Here is a 20,012-nt window from a genome sequence, read left to right as displayed (position 1 = left end):
AGAGGCTGAATTATGAAAAATATTAAATGCCATTTTATATTTGCTTTAGAAGTCTGAGATTGTGAAATTTATTTGATATCTGGGGAGTATCATTTTGCAATATTCAAATACTCAAATGGATCAGGCACTCATTAGCTGTATGACCCTGGACAAGTTAGTTAACCTATGTTTGCCATAATCCACTAGAGAAGGAAATGGTAGACCCTAAGAAAATTTCGTGGACTCCATTGGTGTGCTATGATCCACAGTCATGAAGAGTGAGACACCACTGAATGAACATGGAGAGTGAATGTATACTCCACTATCTGGTAACACTGCTCTTACTATTTCTTGAACATGACGTGCTTCATCTCCTAACTCCATGTATTTTCACTGCTGGCCCTTAGGCTGGGAATGTTCTCCCTCTTCATGTCTTCTTTCCAGCTTTCCTGGTGTGTTTTTTTAATTCTCAGCTAATATTCTGCCCTGTATGTGAAGGTTTTTTCAGTCTCCCTCAATGCTAATGCCTTCCCTTCCAACTTATCCTCGGTCTGTCTCCCTTCTATGCTAACATAATTGTCTCCTCCATTTGAATGTGAAGGTACTGCTTTTCCCTTTTTTGTATACTCATTGCTTAACAATGATACATAAGAGTACTTAATAAATGCTTGTTCCATTGATTGGAAAAAAAGGGCATAAGAAAGCTGTTATGAACAGAGAAACTACTAGGTTTGTCAACAGGATTGAATTTGTGGAATGCATGAAAATGAGAAGTCCAGAATAACATTGAGTTTTCAAGCCTGGGGGACTGGGTGGTGGTGAAAGAGGTAGAATTTTCAATAGGGAAGTTTAGTAGAATGGACAAGGGTTTTTTGGGGGAAGAGGGGAGAAGATACTGAGTTCTGTTTCGGATAGGTTGTGTTGGAGCTGGCTACAGGTCATTCAATTTGAGATGTCCAAAAAACATTTGAGAGGATGATTATACCTCAGGAGAGAAACTAGAACTGGAAATATGTATGTGTGTGTGTGTGTGTGTGTGTGTGTGTGTGTGTGTGTGTGTGTGTGTGTGTCTAGGAATCATCTGCATAGAGAAAATAATTAACTAGGATGGCCTTGGAAGAGACCCACAGTTAAAGGTATGAATTGAATAAAAATACAGCAAAGGAGATAATAAATTAGTGATCAAATAGGGAGAAGAACCAGGAGAGAGCAGTGTCAGGAAAACCCAAAGAGGAGAGAGCATCCAGAAGGACATGCTCTATACTGTCAATATTGTAAACAGATTAAGAAGGATGAGGATTGAGAAAAACCCATTGGATTTGGCAATTAGAGTGAAAAAAAGGAAAAGGTCAGACAAAGCTTTAGAGGATAACTACAGCGTGACCTGGATAAAGAGTCAGCAAAGGAGACAAAGTTTCAGAAGCCAGATTGTAGAAAGCTCTGTCTCCTCTCTCTCTTCCTCTTCCTCCTCCTACTCCTTTTTCTCTCTTCCTCTTTCCTTCCTTTCTCTGTATCTTTGTCTCTCTCTCCTCTCTCTTTTTTTTCTCCCTCCCTCCCACCCGTTCTGTCTTTTTTTTCTCTCTTTAACTAAAAGCATAGGAACTTCTCTACCATTCTCTCAATTGCTTTCTTATCCTAGAAGATCCCTCAGTCCCTGAAATTCCCTTCTCACATTGGTGAATTCCTCCCCAAATCTTCATTTTGAAGGACCTGAGTTAGTCATCCTTCATTACTTTCTCATCTATGCCTCTAATATTCTGCACTTCATCATTATTGCTCCTCACCCTCTCTAATTCCCATTTATATGTTGTCTTCTCCCATCAGAACACAAGCTCCTTGAAAGCAGGGGCTACCTCTTTGCTTTATTCCCAGCTCTTAGCCCAGTGTCTGGTACATAATGAGTGCTTGGACCATGCTTGGACAGTTAGGTGATGGACTGGATAAAGTGCCAGACCTGGAGTCAAAAAAGACTTATTTTCATTAAGTTCAATGTGGCCTCAGACAGTAACTATGTGACTTTGGACAGATCACTTAACCCCATTTGCCTTAGTTTCCTCATATGGAAAATAAGCCAGAGAAGGAAATGCCAAACCACTCCAGGATCTTTGCCAAGAAAACACCAAAGTGAGATCACAAAGAGTTGAACATGACTGAATAATAATAATAGTAGATGCTTATTGAGATAAGGAGTGGAATAGCCACTGGGGTAATTAGGATAGCAAAATGATTAGGGAGGATGACCTTTTATCAGGGAGGACCCCTTGATGTTATATATATAAATCTGTAGTGGACCCTCTCAGAACAATTTTGTAATTTTCTCCAGCAGAAAAATAATAGGAATATAGTAAGTAAAAGACCAGAAAAATCATTTAATCTTTGACCCAGTTTCATGATCTGTTAAATGGAAATAAGAAAACATTATTATAAGGTAAATACTTAATAAGCTGTAAAAGTACTTTGTAAATATGTTGAATAATTAATTAAAATAGGAAGCTACTATCAGATTAAGTTTTATCATTCTCCCTATGCCAATAGACTCCTTCCAAGGTCCCTTGTCTGACTCCACCCATCTTTCTTTGGGGGCAGCCCCCACCTAGTAGAATTTCCTTTACTTTATGTTTAGTGTCTCCCCACCCCAATAAAACAAAACATTTTATATCTGGCTTATCTGTTATGCTGCTTGTCCTAACTATGTTTCATGGTGCTTGCAGCTGCCGGGAATTACTTGGACTCTGGATATTAACTCTAGGAACCGGTCTCTGACAGTAGCACCAATCTCAGTTCTTCAATCTACTCAGTCCCTATGATTATACTTCTCTGTTTCGCTTCAGTTCCACACAAAGATAACTTCCTGTCTGAATGAAAGGGAAAAGACATTAGAGAGTGAAGATTTTCATATTGACTTTATCTGGAAAGGTAAAAGAAGACTTAGGTTAGAGTTAGTATTTTTTTTAATCTTTCTACTTTAGGGACTACTTAGTCACTTCAAGCCTGGACTATTGAAATAGTCATCTAATTGATTTCCATGACTCAAAGCTTTCCTTGCTGCAGTCCATTCTTCATTTAGCTGCCAAATTGGTCTTCCTAAAGCACAGTTTTGACCATGTTGACCTCCTTTCCTCCCATTCAATAAATTCCAGCAACTCCTCATTAACTTTAGGTCTTGTTTGGCTTTTAAAGCCCTTCATAACCTGGCCCTCTCCCATCTTTCCAGTCTTAGACTTTCCTCCTCTGAAAGCCAGTGATATTGGTCTCCTTGCTGTTGCTCTCACATGACACTCCATTGCCCCATCTTGAATATGTTGGGCTGTCTAGTCTCTAGGACCCTCTCCCTTCCATTTCCTTCAAGGTTTTACTAAGATCTTACTTTTTCCAAGAAGCCTTTCCCAGTCGACCTTAATGTTAGTGCCTTCCCTCTGAGATTATCTCCAGTTTATTCTGTTTATATCTTTTTTGTATGTAGTTATTTGCATGTTATTTTCCCCATTAGGAAGCCAAGACCTTGTAGATCAGAGACTAACTTCCTGTTTGTATATGCATTCCCTAGTGCTTTCCTAGCACAGAATTATGATTAATAAGTGTTAGTTGACTTGATTCGACTTTTATTCTCTCCACTGAAAATGGAGGGAAAAATGTAAAAGTTAAAAATTATGTCAGTAATAAAATCTGGTGCTATATGATTATAATGGATGATTGAACAAGATATCGGTTCTAGGAAATTTTGAGGTAAACTACATCAACGGTTGTCATTGAAAACCATCCCGAAATTAAAATATACATTTAGATATAATCAAAAGCATTCTTAGCCTGAGCTTGATTCCACTAACTGTATTTCATCCCAACCTTGGGCCTAGCTGAAGGCTGTGGAGGAGAGTCAGGGACAAATCTCCCGATCTTTAGCCTGAGGGTCCAGGGTCCTTCCACCCCAGCATGCACTCTGCCTCCATTCACCTCAGTTCTCTTGCCTGCTTCCCAAAGCCAGTCTTTTGGATGCCATTCACGGCAGTATTTTGCCCCAGAGGGGTGCTGTTTACACTGAGATTGCATGCGACAATAGCATTAAGAAATTTAGTGCCCAAGCTCATGGGCATCATAGGTTCATTTTATTGCCAGTAACAATGATCTGTTACTGACAAATAACGAGCTCCTCATTTCAGAATATTTTTTTTTTTCCATTTTGTTTATCCCCCATTAAAAACTGCTATTGTGCTTACTGCAGATTGCTCCTTTCTATGCCTCTGGGGCCATAAAAAGCTAGGGAATCCTTCTGCTACTCTGAAATAGAAATAGTCATATTTCCTTCTCATACTTGCTATCAAGCTCCGTGATTCAAAGTGAGGGACTTGTCTTATCTCCACCTCTAAATTTCCTAGGGCACATGGGGCAAGAAAAAGGAGAGCTAAAAGAGCCTCGAATCATTAGGAAAGATCTTCATTAACAAATTGGCAATGCACTGATTGTGCACATTTCCACAAGCCAACCCTCTGAGTCAGTTCCACAATGCAATGCCCTCCCAAGCTGCATTCTTAGTACCTGATCTCTGACATGTATCTGGAGTCTCTGCTGTTTTGATTCTTCAAAGATATTTCTTGTTCAGTTCTTTGTAGTACCTCCATTTAGAAAGCAGACAATTCTACATCCTTAGATAAGGAATTATAAGCATTTAAGTAAAAGTGATTATTTCTGAATAAATTTTTTACTGAGACAATTGGTAATACTGAAATCCTTAAGTTTGCTTTCTGGGAACTGTATTCACTGGTTCCATTAATATTAAAGAGCTGACTGAAGAATAGAGCTGACTCTATTCTTGTTCTTTCAATTCTAACACTCTAAACTGTGGTTCTGCCTATTAGAAATACAGCCTAAAAGCATGACTAACAATAAATGTATGCTAATATTTAATATCATCATTGTGTTATTAATAATGCCAATGCTGCTTATAACAAATAGTAACAGTACTAATTCTGTTTTAGGTTTAATAATAGTAGCTCATATTTACAAAAATAATTTCCTGAAAACAACCCTGTGAGGTAAGAATAAGACAAGTTTTTTTACCCCCATTTTACAGATGAAAACTGAGGCTCAAGGAAGATATCACTTATAGTCAAATAAAATGTAGAAAAAAATAAATAAAAATATAGAACCACTAACGGAATTTAAGCCTTTCAAATAGCCCTCCAAATTATATTCTGAACTTGAATATTCTAAAGTCTGCATATAGCACGTTGTAGCAGCAATTCTGTTCTAATATAGCAGATTGAAATTTTAGAGAACATCACTAAAAATGTTAATGAGCACATCTGGGGGGTAATTGACAATTTCCCCAAAGAACATATTATTGTTATTTCTGAAGCTATTTTAAATAATAAAGTTTATGCTGACACTAAAATATTGCAAATGCTTTCTAGGTGGTTATTTTTCATAGATCCATCAATTTATGATTTGGCTATATTCTCAATGGGACTCCAGCGTTTGGAGAGTCAAATGCTTTCTTTTCAACTAATCAAAGACAGAGCTGGGACTCTTTGTTAAAAGAGATAGAAGATGATTAACCGACTCAAATAGGATAAAAGATAGAAATTTATATCAAGATAACTTTCTAGATGAAAGCTATTTTCTAAAAATATATCTTCTTACCACATTGTAATTTTTTTTAAAGTAATGAACTATAATAATAAAGGAACTATAGAAAAGGAAGAATGGATTCTGATGATGATAACAAGAAAGCTATAATTTTCCAGGTCTAGAAGACAAATCTCCTAATTATGTGAGACAATTTCATAGCTTGATATTTTTCTAGAATTCTTTGATTGGATCGTTTCAGTTACTAACCTGGATGATTTGGAGAAATAACCTAAATTTTTAAAAGATTAATTTTTTTAAAAGATTAATTTTTTCAAAAAAGTACCTACAGGGGATAACGTGTGCCAGAAGTAGCTGCTTGGACCTTAATTGGAAAGGTAGTAGTGCTGTATAATTGAAAGAGCCCCAAATTGAGAGTTAGGTTGGCTATTCATTTCTTCTATCTGGGTCTTGGCTTTCTCATGGGTAAAATTAAATCACTAGATTAACATTCAATGTCCTTTTCGTCTCTAAATTCTATGAACCTATGAAGTGAGAGTTCAGTTCTGCATGGAAGGAGGGGAGGTTAAAATCATGGTAAGCAAAAAGTCAAGACCCTGACAGGTAAGGTATAGAAAACTAAGCAAATGTCCTAGATCTAGGCAGACAAGGAAGGTCCAGAATCTAGACGTGAGAGATTCAGCAGGAATAGGAATTTAAGTATAACAGGAAAAAGACATGAGTAAACCACAAAATGAGTATAAAACACAATTGCATTGCTGTTATTAAAGAAATGGTTGCTGTGGAAAACAAAGTTTGTAGCAAAAAAAATTTAGGATTGCAAGGAAAAGACTAAAAACATTCACCACCATTTAAATATGGTTAAATTTTTCACTGGTAGATGTTGGTATCTAAAATAATTGCAGCACCATAGAATTTGAGATGGCAATCATCAGGTTCCTTATTTATATCTGAGACCTAGAAACATGCTGAAGAGCATGTTACTAGCTGGTGGTCCTCATTAACTTTTTTCGGTGTCTGGAGAGAGAGGGTTGGGAAATGAATGCATTTCTAAGTACCTTAGGTTACTAGTAAAATCACTTTAGGCAATAAATGTGATCCTCAAAATGCTATATAAAAATTAGATTGATAGAAATCAAACTGTTTCTTTATTGACACTATAATTACAGAAATGGTTTATTCCTGATTAGTTTCCAGTTATCAAGGTCTCTTTACAAAGTTCTCAGTGCCATCACTTCTCTGGTCACATAATAAGAAGTATCTATTTTATAGCACTTTAAAATTTGCAAAGTCTTTCTATCTATGTCATTTCATTTGATCCGTCATAACTGTGAATAATAATGTTATTATTCAGACACTTCAGGCATGACTAACTCTTTGTGACCCTTTTGGGATTTTCTTGGCAAAGACACTAGAGTGGTTTGCCATTTCTTCTCCAGCTCATTTTACAGATGAAGAAACTGAGGCAAACAGGGTTAAGTGACTTGTCCATGGTAACATACCTAGTAAGTGATTGAGGCTGGATTTGAACTTCTAAAGATGAGTCTTTCTGAGTTCAGGCCCAGAACTTTATCTACTGTACCACCTCTCTACCCAGATGCTATTGTTATCATCTCCATTTTACAGATGAAGAAACTGAAGAAGAGAATTGTTAAGTGACTTACCAGTGTTAAAGAGTTAATAAGTTTCTGAGGAAAGATTTAAACTTAGTCTTCTTTACTCCAAGTCCAATACTAACCACTATATCTAGTCACTTCCAAGTATTTGATTATTACTTAACACAAGTGCAAAAGGAGTTAGTGGGGTTAGACTTTGATGCTAGGCTAAAAACAATCTTCCCAGTAGAAGATAATTTCCTTAGTGAGCAGAATCAAGAGAACATTGTATGCAGTAACAATAAAATTATGTGATGATCAAATGTGAAGGACTTGTTCTTCTCAACAATGAGGTGATTCAAGGCAATTCCAATAAACTTGGGATGGAATGAGCCATCTGCATCCAGAGAAAGAACTATGGAAACCTAATTTGGATCAAAGCATACTATTTTCACCTTTTTTTGTTTTTATTTCTTTCTCATTTTTTCCCCTTTTGGTCTGATTTTTTTTTTTGCACAACATGACAAATATGAAAATATGTTTAAAAGTATTAGACATATTTAATCTATATCAGATTGCTTGCTGATTTGGGGAGGGGAGACATAAGGGAGGGAGAAAGAAAAGTTTGGAACACAAAATCTTACAAAAATGAATGTTGAAAACTATCTTCACATGTATTGAAAAAATAAAATACTGTTGAGAAAAAAGAAGATATATGCCTTGAGGATGGTACATGGTAGGCAGTTCCTAAGTCCTTGTTGAACTTAAAAGAATTGTGTTGAATTCCTGTTTTAAACCAAGTCTATGAGTAGTCCGCTATGAACCTGAGCCTCTCTGTACTATCTAATATCTGATTACATTTTCAGTATACTGGCTAGGTATAAGAGTCTTCAGTCTGCCACTCCCTCTGACTATTCATTTTAATAAAAGTAAAATTGTGGCATGGATGCACTCAGTGTATTTATATACACCCTATCTAGAATCCATCACTGGTCACAGGTATGACCCAATTCATACATACTTGGTATTCAGCAATTTCATTAGAATCATTTGCTATAATTAGCAAATCAATCATCCCAAAGAAATAATTGGCTCTTTACCATTTTCTTCCGTATGTCATTTAAAAAAAAATTTCCTCAAGAACAAGAACGTACCTAAAAAGAGCTGAATAAGCTGTATTCATTTGGACTGATGGACAAAGCCTGCAGGTTGGACTTACCCCATGCTAACCTAGAAATGATAATAAGGCTCATTCATTGCTCCCTCCCTGAATATTCTAATTCTAAATATGTGAGCTCATATCAGTTCCATCCTAATGAGCTAGTGTTGCAATGCAATCATAAAATTGCTATTTGGTGCACTTCAACCTAATTAGCAGTTCTTCCAGGAAAGAGACCATGAGACTACAAAAAAGATTTTGCTTATGTTACAAGTCTTAAAGTGAGAAACAATCTATAGTACTGTAAGTTAATTAAATGGAAAATAATTTACCAAGTAGTGTTCACAAATACCAATATTTTCTTGACTAGCTAATATTAATAGAGTTCTGTTGGAGGGTTTTTTGCATTTTTTCTATTTTTACTATTTACTAATTTCATTTATTAATTTTCATCCAGTAGACATCATAGAAAGAATACTGGATTTGAAATCAGAAGACTTAGATTCAAGTTACAACATCAACAACATATTCAATGTGTGGGCTTAGACAAGTAATTATTCCTCTTGATGCAGTTTCTTCATCCATAAAATAAGGAGATGGAATTAAATGACCTCTCTAGGAATAAATCCCATGGGAGGGATTTACAGAACACACATATAGAAGAGATGTCCTTCCATGTTATCTTTTCCTTTTTTTCCTTTTTTTTTTTCTTTCCACATTGGCTTTTCAAAGAGATTGCTAAGGAAGAAACAATAGGGACCCAGTTTGTTTCACAACTTCTCATTCATTCATTCTCTTCCCCTACATTGTTCATCCTTGAAAGATTATTGATAAATTAAAATCCACCTAATTTTACTACCATCTACATAACATCTTTTTTTCTTATTCATACGAATCACAAAAGATTTCATCAAATGCTTTGTTTAAATCTAGTTAAACTATGTCCGTAGTATTCCTCTCATTTACTAGTCTGGTAACCCTGTCAAAAAAGAAACTGAAGTTAAAATCAATGACCTTTTTTTCAAGGAAGCCATCATTGGCTTGGAGGGGTCACCATTTTATTTTCTACATGTTTGCTAACTGTTCTTTTGATGATACTTTCTGTATATTGTAGAATTGTGCATTTAATAATAGCTAATAGGTATTTAATGCTTGCTATGTATCAAGCATTGTGACAATTAACTGAAGTTAAGTTTACTAGCTTATAGTTTGCAGATTCTACTCTCTTCCCTCTTTTAGAAATTGAGATATTTGGCCTTCTTCAATTCATGATATTTCTGTTTTCAAAGGTTTTTCAAAGCCATGGACTGCTGCCCATCAATTATCTGTTCTTTTATCATACCAAGATATAATTCAACTGGATCTGGCGACTTCAACTCATAAAACTCATCTAGGTTCTTTCATGCTATCTTCCTATTTATCTAGACTGTTCATTTTCCAGTCCAAAGATCATTCTTCCTGTACATAGTAGATGTTTAATATTCTTGTTTACCAACAAGGAAGTGGAATGAAAAATGAACCTCTCTGCCCACTATCAATCATCACATCCACTCAAGCAGTGATCCTTTATCTTCTTTGATCCTCTTTTTGCTTAATAGTGCCTTAAAAACCCTTAGATTTTGGTTTTTCTTTTCTTTCTTTCCCAGTTTCAGCTTATTCTGAACATTATTACTCCTGGTGGTATTCTTACAGAAGTCTGTCATGTATTAGTACTTGCTTCCACCTTCTGTATCTCTCTTCCTCTCCTTTTTTTTTTTTTTTTTTTTTTTTAATGCTGAGGCAATTGGGGTTAAGTGACTTGCCAGGGGTCCCACAGCTAGGCCTTGTTAAGTGTCTGGGGTCAAATTTGAACTCACTCCTGACTCCAGGGCTGGTGCTCTTATCCACTGTGCTACCTATCTGCCCCTCCTATCTTTTGAAAATTGCCCATTCATCAATGTTGATCTTTAAATATCACCCAGTTTTTCCTCTTCATCAAAATTATTTCTCTTTGTTTCTTCAAAATTTCATTTTTGAGGATCCTCTAATCTTCTAGCCTTTTCCTATACATATCCATTTTGAGGAACACTTTGAAATTTAATCTCTAAAAATATAAGAAGTGTGTCATACCATACTCAACTTTCTCCTCCATCAAAAATTCTAGTGAGGAATGCCCAAATCCTCCTATGGTTCCCATCAATTTCCTTCAAGCAGCTAGCTTCTCTCAGATTCGGAAGAGAAGTTAGTTTTGGTGGTTTTTCTTTTTTTTTTTAAAGCATGAAATTATCACTAAGACAAGTCAAAAATTATTAACAGCTTAATTTTTACTGGTGAGAAGACAAATGCATAATTGAAGTACCCTATTATTTATTTATTATACTTTTCCAAATACCTCATTTACTTTCCTAGCTTATAGTACACTGTGATGACAAGATCCCTTTGTTTCAGCTACCATTGGCCTTCACCCAAATATTCTTCACCACTGCTTCTTTCCACTGGTTCTTGGCTACTCATATGAGTATTGACCAAGCCATAAACAAATCTTAATATACAAAGTTGCTACCCATTTCTCTTCTTCCTCTCCTCTTATACCTTTTATCTATCTTATTCCTTTTGAATAAGATGCATCCTTCCAGAAATTTGCTTTAGTCACAAATCTCATCCCACCAAGTATCAGTGGTAGCTATAAGAGCAAGTTAACTCCTTGAATTATGACTTTAAAATTAATTTTGCCTGCTAGTCACATTTTTTGCATTTATGTGCAGACATCTGAGGACATGGGTTTTATTACCAGCTTCTTTCTTATAGCTCTCCTTATCTAGCAATAGCTATTTATCACTTTTGGTCTTGTATTATTTTGTTTTCATTTATACCTATTTCCTACTTTCTTGGTACTATCTTGGTCGATTACCATTGTCTTGACTTCACTCTTGCCCCTCTCAAATCTCAAACCAATAATCTGCCATTTTAAATTTCATATTGTCTTGTGCTTTTAAATCCCTTCAGTCTTTGTCCTAATGACACTCATCTCTTGCCATAGGCCTGGATTATTTCCAACATCTGCCTCCTCCAGCCCTATTCAGGAATTGCTTAATGCAGTTGGAGAAAGCATCTTGACCTGTGAAGATTGGGCATATTACAAATTCATGTTACCCAACTTTAACTGGAACCTCACTGTAGCAAGGCAGTTTTTTTTAAATTCCTCCTTAACTGATTCCCCATCTCATCCATAAAAGCTTCCTTCCAAATTTATTCCCTTCTCAAGCCTTTTATCCCTTTCATAATCCCTCTGCTTCAGCTAGAGTTCTTACCTCTTACCTTACTGAGAAAACTGAGACCATTTGGCCTTCATCCGAAAGCTCCTTTATATCTTCTCCCACTCTTTCCTCCTTTTTCCACTCTCTGACAAATCTAACCTCTCTACACTTTCACTTGAGGCCATCCCTTCTTCTCTTCTCAATCATTTTAATTTTTCCTATTCTCTCTTGAACCTTCAGTCTCTCCTATTTAATACATTTTATTTTCCTCAATTACATGTTAAAATAATTTTAAAAATATTTGTTGTTTTTTAAAGTTTTGAGATCCAAATTTTTTTATTCTTTCCTCTCCCATATTCCCAAGATGGTAAACAGATATAGATTGTACATGTACAATCATTTTGCATAAGAATATTCAAATAAAAGAAAAAGAATGAAAGTGGAAAAAATAGCATGCTTCAGCCTATATTCAAACCATATCAGTCCTTTCTCTTGAGATGGATAGTAGGCTTCATCATTAGTCCTTTGGGATTGTCTTGTCTCATTGAATTGCTAAGAATAGCTAAGTTATTCATAATTCTTCATTAAAGAATATTGCTGTTACTATATAAAACATTTTCTTGCTTTTGCTGGCTTCACTTTACATCAGTTCATGTAACTCCAGTCTTTTCTAAAATCATCCTGCTTATCATTTTTTATAGCACAATAATATTTCCACTCTCCTGGTTCCTATCTACTGGTTCTTTCCCCACTTCCTTCAAACATTCCCATCTTTAAAAAGAAATAAAATAAAATCTGCTCTAGACACTTCCATTGCATCAAGCTATCATTCCTATATATCTCCTCTTTTTCTCAGCTGAATTTCTTGAATAAACTTCCTACACTTACTTTCCCCATTTTCTTTTTTTTGCTTCTTAAGGCTTTACAATTTGGTTTCTAAACTCATCCTATACTAATAATTAATAAAAATATTAACAGTAATAAACTAGCATTTAAGTAGAGGTTTACTCCATTTGATCTTCACATTAACCATAGGAGGTAAATATTATTATCCCCATTTTCCAGATGAGAAAACTGATGTGAAAGGATGTTAAAGGACTTGCCCAAAATCAAACAGTGAATAGGTTACTGAGGAAGGTTTTGCAATTATGTCTTGCTGACTCCAAATACAGTATTTTATTCACTCTTTCCCAAGTCACCGGTAATCTCCTTAATTGACAAATCTGATGTTCTTTTCTCAGTCTTCACCTTCTCCACCTCTTGGCTGCTTGTGACGCTGATGACTATATATTTTTTCCAGATAATCTTTCCTCTCTGAGTTTTTTCATGGCACAGTTCTCACTCTCTACCTGTATGACCATTACTGTCTCATTTGCTGGCTCATATGTCCCCTTAGCTGTGGCTGTTCCTCAAGGTCCTATCCCAGCTCCTCTTCTCTTCTCCCTCTATGAGAACTCTCAATCTCATCATCTCCAGAGGTTTAACTATGGTATAGATACAGATGGCTCTTAGTTCTGGATATCTAGACCCAGTCTCTTACTAGGCTTCAATCCTAATTCACAAATTATTTGTTGGAACATTTCACAACGGATATCCCCAAGACAACTGCAACTCCCCATGATCAAAGCTGAGCTTACTATTTCTCTCCCTAAACCCTGACCTTTTCCAAAATACTACTAATCTATCCAGTCTCCCAGATTTGTAACCTTGCCATTATCCTGACCTTATCACTCTCTCTCATCTTACAAAGCCAATCAATGGTTAAATATTCCAACTCATCCTCCATAACATCTCTCAGATCTGTTTTCTTCTCTTCACTCACCTTAATTCTGCCTCCCATCACTTCTTGCTTTAATATTATAATAAATCCTTAATTGACCTTTTTGGCTCAAGTCCTCCTAACTATTCTAGTCTCTCCAACACAAAGTAATTTTCCTTAAGCCCAAATCTAACCATGTGAATCCCCTAATTAATCAATTCCAGTGACTTCCTACTACCTTAAGTATAAAACATATATTTCTCTTTTTAGCTTTTAAAACCTTTTACTCTTTGGTCCCATCCTATCTTTTCAGATTCAGAAGACATTCCTCCTCCTGAACTCAGTGATCCAGCTGCTGTGGCCTCTCCTTTCTTCACACAAAACATTCCTTTTCCATTCTTTGTGCCTTTGTATTTGCCATTCCGTAGGACTGGAATGCGCTACTTCTTTATCTTTGCCTTGTAGATAGATAGAGTCCCTTTCTTTAAAATACATTTCCAATGCCATCTTCTGTATGAAGCCTTGGGCTTCCCCCCTCCAATTGCTAGTAACCTCTCTCCCAAAATCATTGTATTTAATTGTTTATACATATATTTTACTTGTACTTGTCTCTTATTTGAATGTAAGCTCATTGGGAGTTGGGATTGTTTCACTTTTTGTTCTTATATCCCCAGCTCTTAGCTCAGTCCTTTGTACACAGTAGCTACTTTAATAAATATTTTTTTAAATTGTTGATTGATTAGAGCATACTGCCCTCTAGAAATAAGAAGTAAACTTTCCTGAATCTTTTCTTAGGAGTCATTTAGAAGATTTGCATTATTCTTAATTCTTGACTTTGAAATTTCTTGCACTCTGGGACTCCAGGACAGAGTCCATGTTTCCTTTTGATCTCTCCTGTGTATGTTCGACATTTCACTATCTTCTTGCCTTTTCATCTTTTGCCACCTCTAATTGAGAGTCTTGATGGCTCAACTTCCTCAGTTAATAGCTCTTCTAGTGCTCAGCTCTCTACTCCCAGTAGTTTTAATGATGCTTTAAATTTGTAGGCATATAAACTTATGACAAATTCAAAGCATTATTAAAACATGGTTTAGAATAAGTGATTCATAACTAGAGAGACCCACAGGAGAGCTAAGAGGCTCAGCACTGCATCCTGAGCAAATAAACAAAGAAAGACAGAGCAAAAGCCAAGGAATAGCCTGCCACCGCTAGCATTTGAGGTTGGAGAAAGGATCAGCTTTGGACAAGAGCCTTACTAATGCTGTCCTTGGAGACTTTCCACAGACAGGTTTGCAAACAATCCAGAGCCAGAGCACAGAGTGACCTAACTTAGCAGCCAAAGTACACATGACATTCAGTAATGGTGCAATCATTTTTTCCTTCCATTTTCATGTTTCATGCCTCAGTAGGAAAGGTAGGGAAAGATAAAAATTTTACATTTTTATTTTCATGAAACTTATACCAATCTGAATCTATTACTATTTAATTCATCTCCCAGTGATGGTGAAGTAGAGCAGCTTGTTAAAATTTGGATCCCAGGTGCTGTCCACTTGATTCTCTTCCCTCTCCTATTGGATGTTTTCTTTTTACACATCAATATTTCCATGTCACATAAAAATAAAAGACATCAAGCAACAAAGTCAAGGTCTAAGCAAAGAATAGCTTCTGAGTGAATTAGAAAGATTCCAAGATAAAGTGTTTTTTTTTTTAAATGCAATTCATAGATTGACTGAGTCCTCAGTCTTATAGTGATATTCTGCGCTAATACAACATTAAACCTTTTCAAAGTACCTTTGCAAATTCTAATATATCAAAGATCTTTGATTTCAACAATGAGAGTATTCCAACCAATTACATTCCTTCCACGTCTTAGTAGACAATTTTCAAGAGGTAATATAACTGGGAAAATTCAAAATCTTCCAATTAACAAGTTTTTTCTATATTTAATGGGGGTTTATCCTTGGTAACAAACATATTCCATAAGATGGGATAAAAAACTGGAAAAGTTTTCTGATCCCACATATATATATATATGCAAGCCAGGGATGCAATTAGTCAGGGGAAAAGCACTGATCTTGCCCCTCAGTATAGTTTTGTTCTTGTGCCTTTACTTTTTCATGGCAGACTTTTTTTCTTTTTTCTTTTAAAGCTTTTCCAAAGGGGTACTTAGTTAAAACATTGGCCCACCAAACTAGGCATTCATTCTCTACTCTACCATCTCATTTACTAAGTAGAATGAATTAATCTTTAAAATGGTTACTACAAAACAGTCACAAGTTCACTTCCAAATGTGACATAAGTACTGGAGGAATTACTTCCTTTCTGGGACTGAGTTGAGTCAAGCAATTGGCTCCTAGGAGGTAAGCTGATATTTTCCTGGACAGCAGTAAGCAAAAAACCCAAAGGAATTTTAGAATTGAGAAATTAGGAGGTCCTAGTCCCCAAACCCTTAAAAATCCTTAGTAGATTATTAAAAGAGAAGTCTCTGAATGAATACTAATTAAGTGTAGTTTAGGTATCAGAAATTAAACAGTAAGTCCTAAACTTGGATGAAGTTTCAGAGACTCAGCCCTTGATGACTTGGAAATGCAACTTTTAAAAAAAGCCTAAGGATCCAGAGAGAACTATGGAGATTGAATGTAGTTTGAAGCACAATATTTTCATTTTTGTTTGTTTGCTTGCTTTTTCATTTTTCTCTTTTGGTCGGATTTTTCTTGTACAATATGACAAATATGGATATATTTTTAAAAGGATTGTACATGTTTAACTTATATAAGATTGCTTTCTGTCTTAGGGAGGGAGGAGATGAGGAAGAATTTTGGACACAAAACCTTGCAAAAATGAATCCTTGAAACTATTTATTTGGAAAAATAAAATACTATTGAGGAAAAAAAAAAGAAAGGGGAGCCAATTAAGTACTTTTAATATTTTGATTCAAGGATTTTTGTGAGGGAACTTTTTAAGTTATGACTGCCATTAAGATGAAGAATTGAAATATAGTAAACTTAGAACTAGACCTTTGAATCACTGTGTTTCAAAGGGTTATAACAAAATTACTACTAATAATGAAATATATAATGATATTTTCTCACAAAAATTTCATTAATGATTTTACAATGGAATAAAGTTTTTATATCACTGATAAATGTAAATAAACACAAAAACAAAGCCTGAAAGCACTAGCTAGCTGTTCCAAATTGCTTAATATTTGCAGAGAAGAATCTTCTTCTGGAAAGGAAACACTATTTCAGCTAGTTAGGACTCAAAAAGAGGGAGATATCTTTTTTTATGGGAGAAAGCCCCAGGGGGTTTCCCCAGTCTCACAGTCACATTATTACTAATAATAGAGCTTTAACAGAGAGACCTCTGGCTTTTTTATGGTAGAATAGGAAAGAGCCCCCTTTGAGGAAGAAAAATAAATTCAAGTAGAAGATTCCAATTAGAGCCAGAAGCTAGAAGCAAGAAAAGCTCAGCTCCATAAATCTATGCCTAGTAGAACCCCACCTGGTAGTGACTGGCAGGGACCACAGACCCACAGAAGCATTGTGGGACCAAGAAGGATCATGCTATGCAAGAACCACATACTGCTTAGAGACTGTTTCCAACAGAGACTACCTGCAAAGCAACATCAGGGAAGCAAGATAAGAGGAAGAAGTCCACTAATCTCACCAAAGACATTGCTGGTTCCAAAGCATCAGACTTGTGACTTGTGCCCAAGCTACAAGTCTTCCTCATGTTATGTGCATCTGCATACATATTCTTGGTGTTCTGTGCCTTCATATACGTGCTCCAGCCAAATGGGAAGGATAACTGAGAGCGAGCCCACCTACTGCATTGGTATCTATACAACATTGACAGGCCTAAAGGAAGGTCCCTAGCACAATGGGTTGATCCTTGATGGAGGATTTCTGGCAGTATTGCCTTCTAAGCTCTGAAGTACTTCAATCCAATTCCAATCCGAGTGTTCCATCTCTGTAACCCAACTCATCTCCACTCTGAGGAATTCCCATAGTTCTATTTCTCCTTCAGATTTCTCCCAAAGTGGGGTTGGTCTTCTGCCATCAACTCAAGTACCCATTAGTGTGCTTTCCTTCAAGATTATCAGTTGGGAGCCTTATTTTTTAGAAAGAAGTATTTACTAAGATGTCAAAATATGAACAATTAGCACAAAACATCCTACATAGATCTGAGACACACTGGTCTCACAAATACATACCTAAGCCAAGGAAACATGGGTTCAAACTTAGAAACCACAAATGACCTAGGGGTAACCCACAGCTCCTAGTTACTAGCAGTCTTTTTCTCCCATTCTTGGGGTATTTAAGAAGGTTCCCTTAGGTATGGAGTAGTCTTTTTACTGGGCTCCTTTTAGAAAGGAGAGTCCAGGCTGTACTTATCTCTTATTGTTGTTCATCCTTCATTCTTTAATGAGACCAATAACATCAGGAGGATGCTGTCTTGATTTACAAATAAATTGAGTTTAAGTGAGGTAGTGCTATACATAAAGTCACCAGTATCATTCTCTCTTCCAGAATCATGAGTCCAGTGGCAAGACATGGGTCAAGAAGACAGGTGATTGCTCTCCTTTGCCTCTTAATGATAGAGACATTAATGCCAGTTGATCCAAGGATGCTTCCAAAAGAAAGACAAGAAATCCAACATCTTCCAGAAACTTGTCCCCCTTCAGTCAAAGCTGGGAAGGAGACCTAGACAAGAATAAAGCCTAGTCTAAGGCAGCTCCTTCCTCCTCTGGTGATTCCTTATCAAGGAGGTACTAGAAAGCCACACCCTCAAAATGTGTGAAAAAAATCTCCCATTCTAGTTAAAATATAATTGATGCCCTTATACTAAACTCAGTTTGTATAATAAAATCCTATATACAAGTATATTCTCTTGTCTGATATAATTTCTTTATCAAATGATTGTTACCTGCTTTCATCTAGTTAAAGTATCAAAATAAAATGGGATGAGGTAGTTTCAACCCCATCTTTGCAAGAGAATATGGATCAGAAGTATAGAAGAGAGGGCGTGAAGAGGTTGCATTCTGCATTATTGAAGGCAATGAGGAAATGTTGACAATGAATATAGCCAAGTTTACTTTAGCAATGAAAGAAAGAAGAGAAAATACAATTGCAGTTTAAGGGGTAATAGAATAAGAGCAAGACATTGCTTTTTATTCTCTAATGAAAATTATAGATTTCACTTAAATAGATCATTAGGTTGAGAACTAAAGTGTCAATACCAGTATAATCTTCTAAGATGGTGATCATTAACAAACATTAGCCTGCCTATTTGATAAAGACCATGACTGATTTGACACGGCTGTGGTAAACATTAAATGTTATATAATCATCTTTCTTTATTACTGAATTTTAGTTTCAGCTAGACTATAACACCGAGAAAAGTATTATATCTTTTAATAAAATGGAATTCTTCTATGAGCCATTTTCCTATAGTCAGTTCATCACAAAATAACCTAACAATGCTTCAGAGCTCATATCAATTAAGCAAGTGTAGTGGATTTTCAATTATTTCATTTACTAAAGCTTTCAGAAGTATAATTGTCTGTGTTTCAACTGAGATAAGGAAAAGAACAAAGTCAGTGTTGGAGAATCTGTAGCCAAAACATTTCTCTTGTCAAAAAACATCACAAAGTACGAGTCTAGAGCAGAATAGCCAGAAAATATTTTACTATAACCAAATTGAATCCAAATGAGGGATTATAAAGAGAGTCCAACCTTAGGAAAACAGTGTAATTAATTACATAAATGATAAAGTTTTAGAATTTTCCATAGATACAGAAAAAGTCCTTGAGAAATTATAGCATTCATTTGTTATTTCCAAAAAACATGGGAATGAAAGGGTCCTTCTTTAATATAGACAAAAGCATCTAGATGAAATCTAGGAGCTTTCATCTTCTGCAATAAAGAAACTGTAGAAAGTTTTCTAGTATAAATGGGTATAAGATTAGAATATCTCTTCTCTTCTACTATTTGTTATAGTTCTAGAAATGTTAGCAATGGTATTAAGATAAGGAAATAAAATTAAAGATACAATATCAAAAAAGAGGAAATAAAATGTTTCCTATTTGTAGCACTATAATCTAACTAAAACTAAAATTCAGTAATAAATAATTAATTTAGTGTTTAGCACAGCTATGTCAAATCAGTCATGGTCTTTATTTATCAAATAGGCTGATGTTTGTTAGTGATCACCATTTTAGAAGATTATGTTTATATTGATAGTAGTTCTGAACCCAATGATCTATTTTACATACTTAGAAAACCCTAAAGAATCAACAAACCAATTGAGACAATTAATAGAAAGAAAAAATCCACAAAAAGTGTTTCTATGTAAAACTAATAAAAAAGATAAGCTTCAAATAAAATAACTACAAAATGCATAAATATTTGATTTTTATATGTGAATTTAATATTTATATATATATATATATGTATTTTTGCAGACAAATAATTAGATGTTCAGTACACATTTTGGCAACAAAACAGATCAATACAAGAGAGAAATGATGACATCTAAATTAATTTACAGATTCAGCACTGTAACAATCACCTTGTCAATCAACCTTAATACTTTTTAGAACCAAAGAAAATAATAACAGGACCCATTTGAAGGAACAAAAGGTCTAGAATCTAAAGGAAAATAATTTTGTAAAGTACAAATGAAGGAGTATATATATC

The 20,012-nt window shown here is 35.4% G+C and overlaps 1 protein-coding gene across 1 annotated transcript in view; it reads left to right on the top strand.

The window, feature by feature from the left end:
* The window catches only part of ZNF280D (zinc finger protein 280D), a 128,429-nt gene extending 110,301 nt beyond the window's left edge, over positions 1-18,128 (top strand). Inside the window, exon 20 of the mRNA XM_074294610.1 lies at positions 17,844-18,128. Within this exon, the coding sequence (XP_074150711.1) occupies positions 17,844-17,933 (90 nt within the window). The 3' untranslated portion in view covers positions 17,934-18,128. The remainder of the gene's footprint in view (positions 1-17,843) is intronic.
* Positions 18,129-20,012: the final 1,884 nt, after the last annotated feature.

Source organism: Sminthopsis crassicaudata, chromosome 2, assembly GCF_048593235.1.
Source record: "Sminthopsis crassicaudata isolate SCR6 chromosome 2, ASM4859323v1, whole genome shotgun sequence".
NCBI lineage: Eukaryota > Metazoa > Chordata > Mammalia > Dasyuromorphia > Dasyuridae > Sminthopsis > Sminthopsis crassicaudata.
Note: the sequence above shows the minus strand (reverse complement) of the source record. Positions and strands in the feature narration are given on the sequence as shown.